The 21,460-nt window shown below is 38.5% G+C and overlaps 1 protein-coding gene across 2 annotated transcripts in view; it reads left to right on the forward strand.

The window, feature by feature from the left end:
• The first annotated feature begins 15,274 nt into the window (after positions 1 to 15,274).
• Positions 15,275 to 21,460, forward strand: part of LOC115216534 (disintegrin and metalloproteinase domain-containing protein unc-71-like) — a 377,864-nt gene continuing 371,678 nt past the window's right edge. For both annotated transcript variants that reach the window (XM_029785987.2, XM_036506564.1), the window contains exon 1: positions 15,275 to 15,499. In XM_029785987.2, the coding sequence (XP_029641847.1) occupies positions 15,388 to 15,499 (112 nt within the window). In that variant the 5' untranslated portion in view covers positions 15,275 to 15,387. The remainder of the gene's footprint in view (positions 15,500 to 21,460) is intronic.

Genomic DNA, 21,460 nt, shown 5'->3' on the forward strand with positions numbered 1-21,460 from the left:
ATACAACGTACTGCCCAGTTCCCGGAATCGAAACCACGATCTTGCGATCATGAATGCAGCGCCTTCACCACTATGTCACGAGCCTTCACTGGCGACCGTATAGACGCTTGCTAGTTTGTATTTGTTGTCACAGCGGTGTTGCTTCTTTGCAATTTGCTATTAAATGCTGCTACTGCTGCTCCTGTGGTGATGATGATGATGATGATGATGATGATGGTGGTGGTGATAATGATGATGATAATGATGATGATAATGATGATGATGATGGGAGAAGGAGGAGGAGGACGACGACGACGATGACAGTGACAATGATGATGATGATGATGATGATGATGATGATGATGACGACGATGATGATGATGATGACGACGATGATGATGATGATGACGAGGACTATGATGGCAATAATGACGTCGACGATGACGATGACGACGAGATCGACAACGACGATGATGATAATAATGAAGGCGATGATGGTGATGATAATGATGATGAAGAAGAGGAGGAGATGCTGAAGCTGGGAAACGAGGATGTTTGCTTGAGAGATTTGTGATGTTGATGCTGATGGTATTGATATTCCTTGTGGTGTTGACGGTGGTGATAGTGATGGTGATCGTGGCGGTGGAGATAGTGGTGGTGGTGGTGGTGGCGGCGGCGGCGGTGGTGGCGGCGGCGGCGGTGGTGGTCGCGGTGGTGGTCGCGGTAGTGGTCGCGGTGGTGGTCGCGGTGGTGGTCGCGGTGGTCGCGAAACTCATGATGTCGCTGCTGGAAGTGGTGATGGTGCTCGGTATTAAATATTGCTGGCAAGAGAAGGAAATAGCTGATGTCTGGCATTGACAACTAGTGATATTTATTAATTAGAGAAACGATCAGTGGACAGGAGTTGAAGACAGTAAACATAGGATAATGCTTTGTTTTAGTTAACTGCCACCACTACGACGATGATGACGTATGTGACGACGGCGACGTATGTGACGATGGCGACGACGCCGATGACGTAGACGACGATGTTGGATGATGACATCGACATTGTTTATAATGAAATTTGTTAGGAAAAAACACAATTACAGATATACAAACACACACACATACAACTCTCTCTCTCTCTCTCACACACTCTCTCTCTCTCTCTCTCTCTCTCTTTATATATGTGTGTGTGTGTTTATATAATAATAATAATAATAATAATAGTAATAATAATAATAATAATAATAATAATAATAATAATAATAATAATAATAATTCTTTCCACTGGAAGCACAAGGCCTCAAATTTAGGGGAAAGGATTAAGTCGACTACATTGAGCCCAAAGCGTAACTGGTACTTATTTAATCGACGCCGAAAGGATGAAAGACAAAGTCGACCTCGGCAGAATTTGAACTCAGAATGCAAAGACAGACGAATTCGCCCGGCGCGCTAACGATTCTGCCAGCTCGCCGCCTTTAATGATGATAATAATAATAATAATAATAATAATAATAATAATAATAGTAGTAGTAGTAGTAGTAGTAGTAGTAGTAGTAGTAGTAGTAGTAGTAGTAGTAGTAGTTGTAGTAGTAGTAATGATAATAATAATAATAATAAATGCCCTGATGCAGTACCAGGCAGTGGCTCTCATGGCTTCTGATCTTAACTGATTGCAAGTGTTATCATGTACATTGTTTTGTCTTGGTATAAAAGATGGGCTACAGCAAATATTCTGCTCAATACCACAGATTTGCTTGTCAGGTGTTTGACCTTAACCAGTTGAGCATTTCCCTTAGTGGCTGACGATATGTGCATCTCTGATCACGAGCAGAAGTAGTGGGGGAGCATCATAGCCATGTGTTGAGAGGGATTCTTTGGGGTTTGAATAATTCACCTCTGGAAACATGGGTGGTTCTTTCAACATCCTTAAACAATCCTTATTCAGGGACCTTTTGAGCGGGATGGGCTACTCAACCTGAAGAAAATTCTAACTGGGCCCCACCCGCAAGGTCATGTGCTGTTTATCTTGATATGAGATCACCATGTCGCGCACATATGGTTGTGATGCATGTGCCTGATGTACCTTTATCAGACGGGTAGTCATGATGGGTATATTGGGCTTCGTATATTTTACCCCAGTGTCACTTTGATGGCATGAACTGCTCTCTCACTCAATAATAATAATAATAATAATTAAGTAACCAGAAAATGGATATGGTATTAGTTTTTATTTTGTACGACGATCGTTTCAACCCATCCGGCTATTGTCCCTTATGGGTGGCACTCCGTGCATCATGTTATGTTGCATCCGTTTTGCAGTCTGGTCACTTCAGGTACATCCATACATAAAGTGGTGTTTCGCTAAAGATCTTGAGTTTGGGCGGTCGTGTTTGTCAGACTGCAAAATGGATGCAACACAACATGATGCACTCATAAGGGATAGTAGCAGGATGGGTCGAAACGATCGTCGTAAAAAATAAAGATAGCAATTCCATCTTCTGGTTACTTTAGGAATTATTATCTCAGCTAACACTGCGGAATTCCTGAAGTAGATCCAACAAAAATATACCCCAGCTGCGGATGACATTAGGTAGCCCAAACCATGCCGGCGCTTTAGTCAACACTTCAACACACTAATTGACATATACTCATTAGTGCAAAATATTACATAAATGTATGAGTGTGTATGTATGTATGTATGTATGTATGTATGTATGTATGTATGTATGTATGTATGTATGCATGCATGTATGTGTATGTGAGTGTGTGTGTGTCTATGTATGTGTGTGTGTGTATGTATGTGTGTGCATGTATGTATGTGTGTATGTATGTGTGTGTAACAGCACTCCGTCGCCGACAAGGTTTCCAATTACGACGACAGTTTCCAGTTGATCCGGAATAGCTTTCTCGTGGTGCAAGCGGCTGAGCTCTCCACTGACACTTGTACCCTTAACGTAGTTCCCAGGAGTATTCAGTGGGGCATAAGATGTGAAAAGGCTGGCTCATTGAAATCCACGTGCAACTCATTTTTGTCAGCTGTGTGGAGTGGAGCAACGAAAAAGAAAGTGCTTTGCTCAAGAACATGACGCGCCGCCAGGAATTGAACTCATAACCTTATGATAATGAACCGAATACCCTAACCACTAAGCTACGTGCATGTATGTATGTATGTATGTATGTATTTATTATATTTTTACAAGAGCAAGAAAACTGGTGACAGAGCGTTCAAAGTTTCGGCCTGCTAGCCGTCATCGGACTGTGGTATATATATGGTATACATGCTTGTACATCTGCGTTTGTACCCCACAAGCACCGCTTGACGACCGGAGTTGATTGATTTACTTCTATTTAACTTAGCAATTCATAAAAAAACTTGTGGATTTGGGAATTTCGGATAAAGGATTTTCGACTGTATTTATCACTATCTCTCCCACGGGATTCATAGCTCGATGATCAGGGAGTCAATCCAGGTTGAGCCTTTACTTCTCCGCATTGAGAGGTCACAGCCTCGGTACTACGGACATGAGAATGGAATGTCGTAGGAAGGAATCACAAGACAGATTCTTCAAGCCGAGCCAACTAAAAGGAAACTTTGGAGTAGACCAAGAACGAGATGCTTGGATAATAGCCATAGTCTCCATTGGTTACGCTTGAGAATCCAGAGGAGAAAACGTATTGAAGGTTGCTTCTGATAGGACTTTATGGAGGAGATACCCGAGGACTTTACCACCGACGACCCTTCCAGGAATAGTAGGCGAAGATGGCTGAATGGACTCCCACCACTATCACTCTTCTAACTCTGCCGCCATCACAACAGTCATCATCACTAGGAACATTATCATATTACTAGCAGTATCGCCCGGCGTTGCTCGGGTATGTTTCGACCCTTTAGAATAGGTATTTTTGAAAAATAAAAACTTTGCATTATGTAGCTTGTTATTCTCTTTAAGTGAATATTTTCCAGGTTGAAATACACCGAAAAATGGCGACACAGCAGTCAAAAGATCGTAAAAAATAAGGATTTTCATAGAAAAAAAGCACCTTTTTGATGTAAATAATTTTTGGTGTTAACATGGTCCGATTTGAATTTTTTCTTCTACGGAAGGAAAAGCAAGCCTTCTTCTATTATACTCTCAATTTTGGTCAACTTGCGCCGCAGGGTCTCGGAGGAGATAGTGTTAGTTGAAGGCTACCAAACCTGCCATACACAGAGAACTTCAGCTTTATATATAGAGAGATAAGCATAAGGCGGTGAGCTGACAAAAACGTTAGCACGCCGGGCGAAATGCTTAGCGGTATTTCGCCCGTCGCTACGTTCTGAGTTCAAATTCCGCAGCGGTCGACTTTGCCTTTCATCCTTTCGGGGTTGATAAATTAAGTACCAGTTACGCACTGGGGTCTATGTAATCAACTTCATCCCTTTGTCTGTCCTTGTTTGTCCCCTCTATGTTTAGCCCCTTGTGGGCAATAGAGAAATAAGAAACGTTAGCACGCCGGGAGAAATGCTTAGCGGTATTTCGCCCATCGCTACGTTCTGAGTTCAAATTCCGCCGAGGTCGACTTTGTCTTTCATCCTTTCGGGGTCAATAAATTAAGTACCAGTTGAACATTGGGGTCGCTGTAATCAACTCATCCCCTCCACCAAAACTGCTGCCATCGTGGTGGCAAAAGTTGAAGCAATTATCATATTACAAATACGAACATGTCACTATTACCATCACTACAATCTCTATCGCTACATCTATCACTACCACCAACAACAACAATGACAACAACTCAAGCATCACCACCAGCAACACCATCTCTGCCTTCACCACCACCATCACCACCACCACCACCATCGTCGACACCTTTGATATCTCTCCTATACATTTGACATGACTCTAAACAACAATAAGAATTTTCCACTTTGTTCTGCTTCAACAAATGTCTCTTCATATACCATGGCAACGTGGCAGAAACGTTAGACGTCGGAAAAATTACTTTGCAGCATTTCTTCTGGTTCTTTACGATCTGAGTTTAAATCCCGTTGGGATTGACTTCGCCTTTCTTGACCCTCTACAGTCGATAAAGTAAGGTCCCAATCAAGTACTGGGGTCAGTGTAATCGACTAAACCTCTTTACCTAAAATTGCTGGCCTTGTGCCAAAATTTGACAGAATTTTTATTATTAAGGCGGTGTTGTGGCAAATATTTAGTACACCGGACTAAATGCTTGGCAGCATTTCTTTCGGCTCTTTTACGTTCCGAATTCAGATACCACCGACGTCGACTTTGCCTTTCAGCATTTCGGATCGATAAAATAATACCAGCTAAATATTGGTGCTGATGTAATCGTCAGGATCCTCTTCCCCTTGTGCCTATAGTTGAATGATTGTTAGCGTTGTAGGAACAGCAAGCTTGAAAGCTCTGCTGGATGTCATGTGTGGTGACCAAACTTGGATTCTGAGGTTATAATGACATATAAGGCTTGTGACGTATGCATTCGTGGTAAGAGCAATCCTAAACATGTTCCAATCCATCCCTGAGAATATCATACCCAACTCAGCCGTGGGAAAGAATACAAAAACACTTTACAGGTTCGTTCCTGGGACATATGTTCTTAACTGTTGCTGACGCGTACTGGAATTGGTGGGAAGTCGTTCCATGAATTCAGCGGCAACTGAGAACCTTCGCCGCTCATGATCTGCCCGTAATAATGGTTTCAAATTTTGGCACAAGGCCAGTAATTCCGGGGAAAAGGCTAAGTCGATTACATTGCCCCCCCCCCCCCAGTGTTTAACTGGTATTTATTTTATCAACTCCAAAAGGAAAATCGAGCTCAGCGGAATTCGACCTCAGAACATAAATACAGACTAGATGCCACTAAGCATTTTACCCGGCGTGCTAACGATTCCGCTAGCTCGTCGCCTTATGGTCTACCTGTAATATTAGTAAGTGATAATGGTCCGTGTTTCTTTAGTAAAGAGCTTAGATTGTTTAGGGTATTTAATGGAATAAGGCATGTATTCATCGCTCTGCATCAATCCTCCTCAAACGCCCAGCTGAGCACGCTATTCATACATTCAGAGAGGTAATAAAGAAGATGTGAATGGGCGGGAAAGAGAGACTTGAAACTAAGGGAAACAAGTTCTTGTTCCCTTTCAGAATTACTCCACATTTAACAAATGGAGCTTCTAGTGAATTGTGGTTCAAACCTCACTTACCGACCGCTTTTCACCTACTGAAACCAGATACTCGTCGTCCAGTTCTACGGGGTCAAAACAATATGGCGCAAAGGATGAAGATATTACATCTGAAGCGTATATTTAGAAAGGATGATCGTATTCCTGTAAGAAATGTTGGTGCTGATGAACGTTTGGTAGAAGGTACTATAACCCGTCAGTTGAGAGTAGTAAATTTTGAAGTAAGAGAATGTGGAAACATGTTAGAACAACATGTAGATCAATTTATGAAGCTTCTGACCCAGTTACTGAAGTGTTGGTAACCTATGTTTTTATTGTCACTACAACTGAGGTTCTTGAAGTTTCTCAGTCACCTGAATTGCCAGGTGGAGTTCCTGAATCGGACGAGGCTTCAATTACTGCTGATTCTCCGCTGTGTTATGTTGTCTCTCCCAGTACACCTAAAGTACCGGCTGATCCTGAAGTTCGTAGATCGAAGTCGGAGACGTCAACTGCCCTTCGAGTTTAACAATTATGTGTATGGAAAACATTAAATAATAGCTAGTAGGTTGTGTCGACAAGAACATGGAAGCAAGGGAAAGAACTTCAGTGTTAATTAACCATCTCTCTATGTAGCTCTCCAACAGAGAAAAGGTATAAAAGGTGCTTGGATTTAACAGTGGCGGCCATCTTGAAGGGAGATTAATGAGAAAGAGATTCAATGAAGCTCCAGTATGCAGTGCTTGCGTTTAAATCTATTGAAGAATATAACAACGACTAGCTAGAAATAGTAGCGAAATCGTCCTGAAATTGATATGCTGAGATAACAATTAATTAATTAATAATCAAAAGCTCTCTTTTATTTTGTACATATCAGCAGAATTTCAGACCTCTTCCAGTCAAGTTGTATTATAATTCAAATTAGTTAAACAGCATGTGTTCTTCCAATGACAGCAGAGTACAGGGCTGATATAATTCATGCACTGACACAAACTATTTCAAATCACATCATTAATAAAAGCCAAGTTTACACTAAAGACGTAGAAAATGTAATGCACATATATCCGTGTTCGTTAAGTTATGCGTTATCCGTGTCTTGTAGTCTACACGTTTTGTCTTTTACTTGTTTCAGTCATTGAGCTGCGGTCAAGCTGGGGTAGAGTTATGAAGGGTTTTAGTCGAACAAATCATTCCAGTACTTACGGGTTTTTTTTTTAATTTGATATATATTCTATCAGTCTCTTATGCTGAACCACTAAGTTACGGAGACATAAACAAACCAGCACCGGTTGTCAAGCGGTGGGGTTGACAAACACAAAGACATGCGCACACATACATACATGACCAGCTTCCACTCAGTTTTCGTGTACTAAATTCACTCACAAGGCACTGGTCGAGCCGGGGCTATCATAGAGGACACTTGACCAATGCGCCGAGATGTGGAGCTGAACTCGAAACTACATGATTACAAAGCGAGCTTCTTAAGCTCATAGCCATGCTTGCGTCTATATGATCGTCATTTGAAATTCTTCTTTTGTACTTCCCCAAATGCTCTGCCAAATCAATAGTTCACAGAACACACCACTATATGGAATATCACAATATACAAGCTAATACGGGGGCTTCTACTTACTCGTTCGACCTGCGAGAAATAACAGCCAAGACCCTATCGAACTACACCATATCGCTTAAAACAATGAAAGCCAGGCCAGTAGAGTATGTAGTCCAAGGTTTGCTCAGAGAGAAGACAAAAAAGATGGCATAATATTAGTTTATCTTCCTTTGATCACAGATCAGCTCGATCGGGGAAGATTAAGAGATAAACTTAATTACATATCACTCATACTATTGCAACACTCCTAGGTCTGTCACAGCTACATACGAAAATACACCACATTCCCGCATCATTACAAATAAACAGCATTGCTACAATCTCCTTTATTCTTGCACTTGCATATCGTGTCACTATATAATACGCCAAAAATCTCTGCGTTGTAGTTTGACCAGCTAGAAATCTCTCATCTTAAATAGGGAGTAATGTGTTGCTAGATACATTGTATCCGAAAACAAAATGGATGACCTCGGATGAAACGCCTTTAAAGTGTGCTGGATTTAGACTTGGTGAGACCTCAAGGAATATAAAGCTCTTCGGTCTCTCATTAAAAACTACAACAGAAAAATGCCATAAAAATTGAAAACATATATTCCTTTTAATTATTTCGAGTTCAAATCCAGCCGATTTCATCATTTCGGGATCGATAAAATAAAGTACCAGTCAAGTACTGGAGTCAATGTAATCAACTTACCTCCTCTCCTCAAAATTACTGGCCATATGCCGCACGAAGATAGTTTGTTTATTTTATGCCTGAATTTAGCTCTGTTTTTGACCATAGGTTTGCTCGACTGGGGTTGACTTGGAGCTAAACAACATTTGTCTACTCTTAACACCACTTACTCAGAAGCACTACACGACACTGTTTTTGCCAAGAGCCCACGAAGGACTGAACAGCCGTGGCGAGGAACTTCGTTTCATGCAGTGGTTCTCAACCAGGGTCCATATAAGATTTTGTTGCTAAAATTTATGCGCAATGAATTGGGCATATTTCTACAATGTACAAAATATTTCAACAATTTTTTAAATACAACCCTTAATGATATTTAATTATAAAAATATAATAGGACTTTTTAAAACATTGAATGGGTATGAGGGTCCAGTAGAGTAATATATATTTCTTTATTGCCCACAAGGGGCTAAACATAGAGAGGACAAACAAGGACAGACAAACGGATTAAGTCGATTACATCGACCCCAGTGCGAAACTGGTACTTATATTTATCGACCCCGAAAGGATGAAAGGCAAAGTCGACCTCGGCGGAATTTTAACTCAGAACGTAACGACAGACGAAATACCGCTAAGCATTCCGCCCGGCGCGCTAACGTGTCTGCCAGCTCGCCGCCAATAGAGTAATATAGGAATCAATGGGCTCCATAGGCAAAAAAATGCCCGAGGCGAATTGCAAGTGCGTAAGAATCTGTGGGGATACGTTTGTACAAAGAAAAATAATGGAATTTTTATTTTACAGATTCATTGGTATGCACGCGGCTACGCTGAACAACATTAATCAAAACAATATAACACATTAATTAACCAGATAGTTATAATACTTTAAATAGCGAGAAGCACCAGAAGTGCCTCAAGTATGTTTTAATTTGAATGAAACGTGTTACCTTAAGATGTTTGATTCTATTTAACTTTGAAAAGCTCAGAAATTTTAGATATATCTGATAATGTAGCAGTTCTTAGTTGTTTGCAAAATCATTATCCTATTATCGTTAAATCTAGCATACAAGTGGTTAACGGTTAAATTTAACGATAAGAAAAACTGTTCACATCAGTGATTCCTCAAAACTGGAAATTTCTCAATATCTACATTGGATTTCTGAAATTTTAAAATAGGTAATCTATTGAAGTTAGATATCAAAGTATTATCTGATTGCAAATGAATCAATGAATTGCAAGGAATCGGGAACTGAAGTTCTTACATCATCACATCAAAAGGAGCTTCGTGTATTCATAGGTCGCGCTAACGATTTTGTAATTCTCAGAATCTCTTTTGAAATTGATCCAAATTTATTGGAATTCTTCTGCATCATTTCTCCACCATCGATTCTAGTTTTTATTCTTTTAGTGTTGTTCACAATGCTACTATAAATCACTATATTCTTCAATTTCTTTTTTAAAATGTTCTTTACTGTTCAGTCAGGTATCTGAAAAGAAGTTAATGCATTCGTTACCACTTTCAGCATATCGTTCATTCTTAAAGTATGAACACATACATTTTGTCGGTAAATGAGCTAATGAAGGCATTAGAAAGAAACCCAACTAACAGTTTTCTAATTCTCCTAATTCATCTAATTTTTCTAATTTTTGACTAAAGCTAAATGGCTTTTTCTTTTTGTTTTTGAGATCTTATCGCAAAAATGACACCGTCTCTTAACTATATTAGTGTAAATCGAATTCACTTATTGCTGATTTAACCCCAGAAAACATCCCCCTTAACCCTCACTTGCACTGTGTGTGTGTGAGGGAGAGAGAGAGATTGAGAGAGAGCATGCTAATCATTTGCAAATCAGTTCTCACAACCTCTTTCTGTAATGCAGTAAAAATAAACTATGCGTACTATGTCATATGAAATGTGGAGAATTCCGGAAACTTCCCTACTAACAAAAACAACCTAACTCGCTTCCCATATTTCAAGTGCACACGCACAAAACTGAGTATACTCAGTTCCCGAGTAGTAAGGGTTAATCTTTGGCAGTCTCTTGCACTGATTTTGAAGTAAAATAAATTTCTCGTAAAGTAAAAGTTTACTATAATCATATGTCTGGGAAATGCCCAGTTACACATGTTGTTACCCTAACGCCAAGGAGTTTGTGTAGCGTAACAGAAACTATGTAAATGGACATTTCCCAGGCTATTTCCTTCTGAGGATGGGCCTTTGCGCCTAAAATATAAAGGACTTTGTAAAACATGCCGCATTGTCAGAAGTGTTCTAACGTTCCCTTTTCTTTCTCTTCTTCAGAACTACTATGCTTCAAGTGAACTACAACGCTCTTATGTACATTTTGATGATGATTGTTTCAAGGATCCTTGAATAGTATTAGCCAGGTCTTTTATACGGCCAGGGACTATCTTTCAAGATAAACTAATATTCTCAAACAAGTGAAACTTTTTTCACGTGCATGCAACAAGACTTTTCAACTAACTTGACTTCAATGTCTACATTCTTTGCAATTAGATCAATTCACCTCATAACTCGCATTATATGATTATTTTAGTGATATATCTCATGAAAATAAATCGCCGTTTGCATATAGGGGCAATATCGATTTTCCGAAATCTCTGGTTCCAAAACCATTCCGGATTAGCGATTTTCCGAACCTGGGGTTATCATCTTGATCAACATACTCTAAATTAGATATTAAATTTACTCGGATAATTAAATGAAATACACGTACCTATACGTTAATATAAATGGCATTAAGTTTATTAATACTGTACTGTGCATGGTACGAGTAAACTCGTCCGGTGGCCGAGCTAATTTGAAGCCCTGCTTGTAAACTAGCGCCAATTATAAGATTTTCTGGATCACCGGTATCCGGGAAATCGGTGTTGTACTTGTATAAATGAAGAGTTCTGTTCAGTTTTGTTCAAACAGTTTGTTTAAATAGTGACGTTCCAGATTGTACTTTTTATAAACTGCAATCGTATCTTTATAAATATGACGCGCACACTTTCCATATGGAAAAAAAAAATCCTCTCCGTCAAACTATGAATTATCGCTGCGTGTGCCTGTGTTTCTTTGTGTTTGTTTCCCAGTTTTATTCATAATCAATGTCACAAGACAAGCATTAGAAATAAGAGAAAATTTTGTCAAAAGCAACTTTCGCTGTTCAACACCTAAAACTGATTTTTAGTCCTTTTAAGCAATTCAGGGCATTCAAATTTGAAAGCACACGAACAACAGCAGTAACATCTATCAGAGTTTCTTATAGAGGCAGCCCAATCCCAAGGAGAGGGAAGCTACAAGTATTGAAACAGAACGGACGATGTTTAGCAAATTAAGATACTTTTTAAACATGTCCAGAGCAATGGTAAAAAGCTGAAGAATTTGTAGCCGAGATATAATTATCAGTCAACTGATTAGGCTTAAATACTCAGATTTTGGCTCATTACGCTGGTTTTCTGCAAGTAGTCACATGAGCTAGTCAGGTGATGGTTTACACATTGACCAAGTCCGTGTGTGGAGATTGGATGCATTAGTTATCCAATCAGATCTCTTACCAGACCAGTCAAGCGCGACAAAATGTTTTGGCTCGCTGGAGCCCCACTATATTTATAAATTAAGAATTTTCTCTAAGCTAGATCAAAGAGAGGAGTTATTCAGTAGAGAGCTTTCACGCGCTGTCGTGTTCCGTTCAGTATACACCAAGTACCAACCGCATGAAAACCCACTACAGTATCGTTTATGTTGTACCAACCTTTGTTCTATTTTCCATCTGCAGTTGAAATAAAGTGTGGCCATAAATTACAACTCTTATCCTCGTATTTCTTTTCGTTGTTATATCTGGCTCATTCGGAATCAGAAAATTATGTTACCAGGGCCAGAGCCACGCAACTTTAACTCCTAAAAATTAAATGGATGCAAAGTTTCCTTTGTTTTCATATTAACCTGTGAAGAGGTGTAAATATATTTTACTGATATTTTATTTTTTAGGGGGAGTTGGGTTTTTCTTTTCATCAGTTTTTTTCATCATTGACCTTAAATCACATTCTGCCGTTTCGTTTCGTTTTGTTAAGAAGCTCACTTTCCAGTTATGTGGTTTCCGGTTCAGTCCTAGAGCATGCACCTTGGGCAATGTCTTCTACTTGAGCATGGGCCGACTAATTCCTTGTGACTGAATTTGGTAGACGGAAACTACGATGAATCCCATCACGCGTGCGTCTATGTATGTATATATGTGGGTGTGTGCGCGCGTGCATGCGCGTCTCTATACTGCTCGACTATGTTGGGTTTGTTTACGTCCTTGCAACTCCACGGTTTGCTATAAGTGGTCGATGGAATAAGAACCAACCTTTAAAACCAATTAAGTGCTGGGGTCAATTTGTTCGACCTAAACCTTTTAAGGCGGTGCCCCAGCATGGCCGTAGTCCTATGAATGAAATGCGGAAAAGAGAAATAGAGAACACATTAGATGATGTAATCCTAGATATACTGAGTCTAAAAATAAGAAGGCCATGGTTGGAATGCCTCTGATCATAGTTTACACTTTAAGGGCTGGCCTGAGTCTAAGCACCAATATTATTCAGGTCAGGGTTGTGTGCTAAGAAGTTTACTTCCCAACCACATGGTTCCGGGTTCAGTCCCATTGCATAGTTCCTTGGGCAAGTGTCTTCTACTATAGAAGTTTGTGAGAGGATTTGTTAGACGGAAATTGAAAGAAGCCCTCTCCTGTTTATGATGAAGAGCTTTGCTCGAAACGTAAAACCACCTTTCTTTCCTTCCCTGAGCGTCTGCTAATACTTTGCATTACCACGTCCTTCCTGTTTTTTTTTTCTTGTGTTTGTTCTTCGTTTTTTTTTTGTCGCGGATATATATATATATATATATATATATATATATATATATACACACACGAGTGGGTGGACAACCGACAGAAGGGCACTCAACGTTATTGGAAGTTACATGTATGGATCAAAACAGTTTGATCCATATATATATATATATATATATATATATATATATATATTATCTGAAGCATGCAGTATTATATATCCATTAGGCCGATTTTACGAATCATTTTCGCGGCAGAGATTGAACGGAGTGTTACGTAACAATCTGATTATGTAACCCTTCGTTCATCAGAGGCGGCCGATATGGAATGAAATAATGGCGACTGCATTATTTGTATGTATGTATGTATTATGTATGTGTGTGTGTTTTGTCTGTCTCCCACCCCGCTTGAAAACCGGTATTGGTGTGTTTATATCTCCGTAATTTAGCGGTTCGGCAAAAGTATTCGATAGAAGAACTAGTTTTAAAAAACAAACTGAGGGGAATTCATTCGACTAAAAATTCTTCAAGGCGGTGCTCCAGCATGGCCGCAGTTACTTAAATTGAAACAATTAAAAGATATATATACTGTATACCAGTACAAAACAACAAGGAAACTTCTCTCTCAATCCAGTTGCTCGATTTTCAGGAAAAGTCATACAAAATATTTCCCAAACCATACCCTCTTCTCTTAAAATAAGGAAGGACATAATGGAAAAAAGTGATTCCAATATATAAAACGTGATGACCAAGGCCAGAACATCTTTGTATCATAAGCTTGTTCAATCAGGTCTGGCCTGGGGTTAAACAACAAAATTATGTACCCCTATAAAATTCTCTACTTGAAGAGAATAGTTAGTAGCATAGTTAGGGTGGGAGCGAGGGTGGGAGGTATATGTTTATGGAGGCGGCAATTTGGGTCTGCCTGTATAAGCTTCAATAAGTTTGGGAGCCCGAGGATGGGCGGGAAACTCAAGGGTTTCTCTATGTTGTACTTATTGTAACTACATCACTGAGAGAGCCTTGACGTGGTATTCCGATTAGCTAAAAATGGCAGCCAAATATTCCACTTTATCACCTCCCCGCCAAAAAAAAAGAAAAAAGAAAAAAAGGGAATGACGTTAGGAATGAAGTCATAGACACTCATAGTCGGAATGGTCACGGCTGGAATATATATGATCACAGAGAGCCTCGACGTGGTATTCCGATTAGCTGAAAATAGCAGCCAAGTATTCCACTTTATCACCTCCCAGCCAAAACAAAGAAAAAAAGAAAAAAAGGGAATGACGTTAGATAATGAAGTCATAGACACTCATAGTCGGAATGGTCACGGCTGGAATATATATGATCATTTGTGTGCTCGATCAGAGTTCACCCATACCTAAACAAAAAAGCTTGACTTTGTGGTTAAGAAGTCGTTTCAAGTTCAGTCCTACTGAGCGGTGGTACCTGAGTTATTTGACTTCTACTATAGCGTCGAGTTGACAAATGACTAATGACTTATGAGGTGATTTAATTGACGAAGACTCTACAAACCCCCCAACCTCCCCGCACGCCACATACACACACCATCATCACACATATATATGTACACACATTATATATATATATATATATGTGTGTGCATGTGCTTATGCATATGTGCGTGTGTATACTTGCGTCTGTATGAATATGTGTACATGCATAATCAGTAGACGGTTGTTTACGTTTCCGTAACTTAACGGTTCAGCAAATCCGACAGATAGAATAAATACCAAACCTAAAATAAAATAGTAGAATTGATTTAATCGAGCCTTCAAATCAGTGCTCCAGCATGGCCACAATCCAATGAGGGAAAAATAAGTAAATGAAGTGTTATAAAAGGGTATAACAAAATAAATAAAAGAAATAGTAGAGAAAAAAATAACATCAACAACAAAAACCCCGTCTAATATAATAACTATAACGTTATAGCACTTCGTTGCTTCCATAACTCGATTTACTACAAACTGCTATTCCATAGTGACGACCAACCGTAAGCTGCGGCGGCAATGTTTGTTGTGTACACTCGATTGACAATGTCGGCTTTACAAGCTTTCTCCTCCTTTCAACGCCTTTGTGCTTGATTTGTCTGGCTTTACTGGCCAAGGAAATGACTAACTATGCTAGGCCAGATTAGGCTAGGTCCATGCCTGGCCTTTTTGTGGACTTATATTTACTATATGAACGTTGGTGGAGCCTTGGGAAGAGGACCTGCTCCCTATAGTTTTTACGGTAAGTTCCGTTCATTTATTACAGCTGCCCACCCCCCTCACTCCCTCTCTCTCACTGACTCTTAATGTCTATCAACAGACCTTAAGACCTGATGACACAAACCTTTAATTTACGTGTAAAAGGGGACATTTTTAATGTAACAAATTGATTGAAATTTATTTATTAGGGACCGAATATTCATAACAGAATAAATAAAATAATAGTTGTGCTGTAATACTTTTAAGTTTCGCCTTGTAAAAAAAAAAAACCCATCTAAAAAGATGCTAAGAGACTTTTTTTTTCACGCACTCGACACGTTTGACTGAACGATGCTTGTTATTTTGTTTTATATCTTTTCTTAATTAAATTGAGTATCTCTCTTTTTTTTTTTTTTAAACTACTGGTCAGAATTATTAAAATATTAGAAATAATTAGAAAAATAATTAGAAATATTAGCTAAAAAGATGCGAAGAGACTTTTTTTTACGCACACGTTTGATTGAAAGATACTTATATTTTTGTTTATATATTTTCTTAATTAAACCGAATATTATTTGAAAGAAAAAAATTATGGATATTAAAATGCTTCATTTGACAAACTGAACAATATAAAGTATGTTAGTTGTGTTCAGGTGTTGCAGCCGAAGTTAACAGCTTAGACTTATCTATTTTTCTATCTATTTATCTAGCCATGTCGTCTGTATCTCTATCTACCCTCATCTGTCTCTCTATATATACACTTTCTATACACACTCCTCTCTGGTCTTTCATGGACACATACATACACACACATATACATTCATACATACACACGTACATATATACACACTCGTAAACACACACATACATACACACGTACATATATACACACTCATAAACACAACCACATACACTCACACTCATACACACGCACATACACTCACACATGCACATTTATACACACGCACTCACACTCACAATTACACATACAGTCATGCGCACTTATACATACATACATACATACACTTACACACTCACATTTAAGTATTTATATATGCAAACACACATACGTACACATATATACATGCATGTACACTTAGGCAACTATATATTCACATAAACATACACACTCTCTCACTCACACATTTATACACATGTATACATATCGGTAATGAAAATCACGGATTAACGATTTGTGAAGTTTTCAGCTTCTGCTAGAAATAATATCTCTGAAAATATACCGTCTCACAGAGACACAAAACTCCTTTTATCATGTGTGTGTATATATATATATATATATGTGTGTGTGTGTGTGTGTGTGTGTGTGTATAGTTCTACTCAATCGGGGTTTAACGAGGGACTCTAACTACGGGTCTTGAAAGTGGTGATGTACCCCCTTAAAAATGGGACACGTTAGATGATGTGACCCTGAATTCCCTTCACTTAGAAAAGAAAAGATACAGGCTGGTCACGGTTAGGATTCTGTTGATCATAGGTCTGCTATATCACGACTTACCTGGGGCTAAACAATATGACCAATAACAATAATGAGTGGCCAGAAAATGAGGGCTTAGTTTATTAGATGGGTTCGTTTATAAATCGATCCCTTATTTTGTGTCAGTAGCTGTATTGTTACTGCTCATGTTTTATAAGTGTGAGTATGAAATGATTGTGTGCTTTAAAGACAACTTGCCGGTTTCTATTTTAGCTTTTCTTCTTCTCTCTCTCTCTGCCATTGTTACACCCACATTCAATACATAGGTGTGTGTGTATGAATATATTTTACATATGTTTATACGTTTTTACATATTTTTCACACACACACACACACACACACACACACACACACATATATATATTTATACATGCACATTTATATATAGTCAAGCATATATACACATGTACACACGTCCATCCATACATGTGTATGTATATATATATATATATATATATATACACATAAATATATATATAAATATCTATATATACATATAAATATATACATACTCATAATATATATAAATATATATACATACATATAAATATATACATACTCATAAATATATATAAATATATATATACATACATATAAATATATACATACTCACATATAAATATATACATACTCATAAATATATATAAATATATATATACATACACAAATATATATAATATATATATACATACACACACACACACACATATATATATATACATACGCACACATACACGTGCACATGTACACACGCATACATACGCATTTATACATACACGAACACATGCACACATACACACAAACATTTTGTTCAAATTTTTAATCTTGTTTCGTTGTTTAGCACCTCAGGCCTTCATTTCCCCAAACCCCCGCCCCTCCCACCATCAGTCCCTGATCTAGCAGACCTTTAAAGAAACGTATTCCACCCGTAACCCCACACCGCTGCCTTTTTTCTTTATAAGCTCAGTGCAGTTAGGACCACAGTATCCAATGCGTACTTCTATCCAGCTGTGACCACCCCAACCTATTTTTCGACGTAGGGCACCTAGGACCAACGGAAGTAGACAAAATATATTTCTTTACTACCCACAAGGGGCTAAACACAGAGTGGACAAACAAACGGATTAAGTCGATTACATCGACTCCAGTGCGTAACTGGTACTTAATTTATCGACCCCGAAAGGATGAAAGGCGAGGTCGACTTTGCCTTTCATCCTTTCGGGGTCGATAAATTAAGTACCAGTTACGCACTGGAGTCGATGTAATCGACTTAATCCGTTTGTTTGTCCACTCTGTGTTTAGCCCCTTGTGGGTAGTAAAGAAATATATTTTGTCTACTTCCGTTTATTAAGACGACAATGGTTTCGTTTTAATATCGATTCGGTTGCTATTTCTTGTAGGTCAAGTAGTTGTGTAGGTACATTGTCTTCGAGTCGATTATTTTGGCGAGGGAGGAGCAGAGGTGTAAAATTATATTTAAAAAATTGTAAAAGATAGTCTTAAGTTTCTGTTTCTTAGCTTTTGTTTCCATCAAAATCGATTTTAATGTGTGTGTGTGTGTATATATATATATATATATATATATATATATATGGAAGGGTGGTTAAGTGTGTGTGTATGGATATATATATATCTATGTATGTATATATGTATGTATATAATTCAAAATTCGAAACATGACTTGTAGTGAAGTTTTTAGTTTTCAATGAATAATGATAAAACTATAAAACTCTATTACATATCGAGTACGCTTTGTTTCTTCTTATTGATTGTATAATTCTATCAACCACACATACACATACATTCGCATTATAATTTTGTTGACAGTAGTTTTTGTACTCCAAGTATGTACCTTGTGCGATCAGTGTTCGTTTTATTTATAGTGAGCGACCCTTATCTTTTAACTCCGTACATGTGTATAATACACATACACTGATGGTCGATAGAATATTACAAATCAGTTATGACTAACTAATATTTTGTTTCCTAGTAAGCCAAGATTTTAACATTAAAACCACCAATTAAATAAGTAAAAAGTAACGAGTCTGTTGTGTCGAAATAGCAGCCATTCAAATAATATCCTGTCACCTTATAAAAAGAAAGGAAAAAAAACTGACATATTTTATGGTACAGTCCTAGATTCACTTTACCGTGGAAAAAAAGAAAAGAAAGAAAAATAGGTGGTCATAGTTGAAGCGCCTTTGATGATCGATTTGCCTGACATCCGCGAAATTATAATTATCAATATTTTAGTTACCATTAACCCTTTTATTTCTTCGCAACGGTCAAACATTTAGGGTTTCCAAAATGATATACAATAATGATTATTAATATTATTCCGCCGAGGTCAACTTTGCCCTCTTTGGGGTTCGATAAAATATAATTACTTACCTCCTCCCCCGAAATTATTGGCCTTGTGCCAAAATTATTATTATTATTATTATTATTATTATTAAGGCAGCGAGCTGGCAGAAACGTTATCACGCCGGGCGAAATGTTTAGCAGTATTTCGTCTGCCGTTACGTTCTGAGTTCAAATTCCGCCGAGGTCGACTTTGCCTTTCATTCTTTCGAGGTCGATAAATTAAGTACCAGTTACGCACTGGGGTCGATATAATCGACTTAATCCGTTTGTCTGTCCTTGTTTGTCCCCTCTGTGTTTAGACCCTTGTGGGTAGTAAAGAAATAGGTATTTCACCTGTCGCTACGTTCTGAGTTCAAATTCCGCTAAGGTCGACTTTGTCTTTCATCCTTTCGGGGTCGATTAAATAAGTACCAGTTAAGCACTAAAATCGAGTGGTCGACTTAATCCCTTCCCCCAAATTGCAGGCCTTGTGCCTATAGTAGAAAGTATTATTATTATTATGAAGGCAGCAAGCTTGGCAGAATCGTTAGCACGCATGGCAAAATGCTTAGTGGCATTTCGTCCGTCTTCACGTTGCGAGTTCAATTTCTGCTGAGGTTGATTTTAACCTTTTATCCCTTTGGGGTTGATGACATAAGTACCACTTACACACTAGGGTCGACAGAATCGACTAGCCCCCTCCTCCAATATTTCAGGCTTGGTCTGAGTTCAAATTCCGCTGAAATTGACTTTACCTTTCGTCCTTTCGGGGGTCGATAAATTAAGTACCAGTTGCGTACTGGGGTCGATCTAATCGACTGGTCCCCTCCCCAAAAATTTCGGGCCTTGTGCCTAGAGTAGAAAAGAATATTTCAGGGATGGTGCCTATAGTAGAAAGGATTATTATTATTATTATTATTATTATTATGAAAGCGGCATTTCGTCCGTGTTCACGTTCGGAGTTCAAATTCCGCCGAGGTCAACATTGCTTTCATCCTTTCGGGGTCAATGAAATAAGTACTAGTGTAACACTGGGGTAGATGTAATCGATTATCTCCTTCCCGCAAATTTCTGGCCTGGTTCCTACAATAGAAAGGATTATTGTTATTATGAAGGCGAGCTGGCAGAATCGTTAGTACGTCTGGCAAAATGCTAATCGGTATTTCGTTCGTCTTCGTGTTCTGAGTTCAAATTCTGCCGAGGTTAATTTTACCTTTCATCCTTTCGGGGTCGATGAAAACAAGCACCAGTTGATACTAAGATCGATGTAATTAACTTATCCCCTCCCCGAAATTGCTGGCCTTGTGCCAAAATTGGAAACCATTATTATTATAATTATGGTAATATGTACGCATCAATTACGTTTCCTTAAAGTTGTCGAGCTGGCAGAAACGTTAAGCACGCCGGACGAAATGTTTAGCGGTATTTTGTCTGCCGTTACGTTCTGAGTTCAAATTCTGCCGAGGTCGTCTTTGCCTTTCATCCTTTCGGGGTCGATTAAATAAGTACCAGTTACGCACTGGGGTCGATGTAATCGACTTAATCCGTTTGTCTGTCCTTATTTGTCCCTTCTGTGTTAGCTCCTTGTGGGTAGTAAAGAAATAGGTATTTCGTCTGTCTTTGTGTTCTGAGTTCAAATTCCGCCGAGGTCGACTTTGCCATTGTTCCTTTCGGGGTTGATATATTAAGTACTAGTTGCGTACTATGGTCGATCTAATTCACTGTCCACCTCCCCCTAAATTTCGGGCCTTGTGCCTAGAGCAGAAAAGAAAAACGTTTCCTAATCATTTTGAATGGAGTTGGTTAGGGTTTCATTAGAGCATATACGATTGTTTCAACTTGCTGAAAATGGCAGCGAAAAGTCACGTTGATCATATTTTCCCGTATTATCGAACAGTACATTAAATAGTGTACTCCATGGAAGATTTTGAGAAGGAAAGAGATAGAATAATCACGTCTGAGATCATGCTAGATTTGATATAACATAGCTGAGACACAGCCGTTCGATCTGCAAGAAATAGTAGCCAACAACTTAAAGGATATGATAATCACTTCTGAAAACAGTAGGTTTCTCCTTAAAGGAAATAAAAAAGCTATACGAATTGTTCGTGCTCCAGCATGACCGCAACTGCATGGCTGAAACGAATATAATAATATATATATATA

Source organism: Octopus sinensis, linkage group LG10, assembly GCF_006345805.1.
Source record: "Octopus sinensis linkage group LG10, ASM634580v1, whole genome shotgun sequence".
NCBI lineage: Eukaryota > Metazoa > Mollusca > Cephalopoda > Octopoda > Octopodidae > Octopus > Octopus sinensis.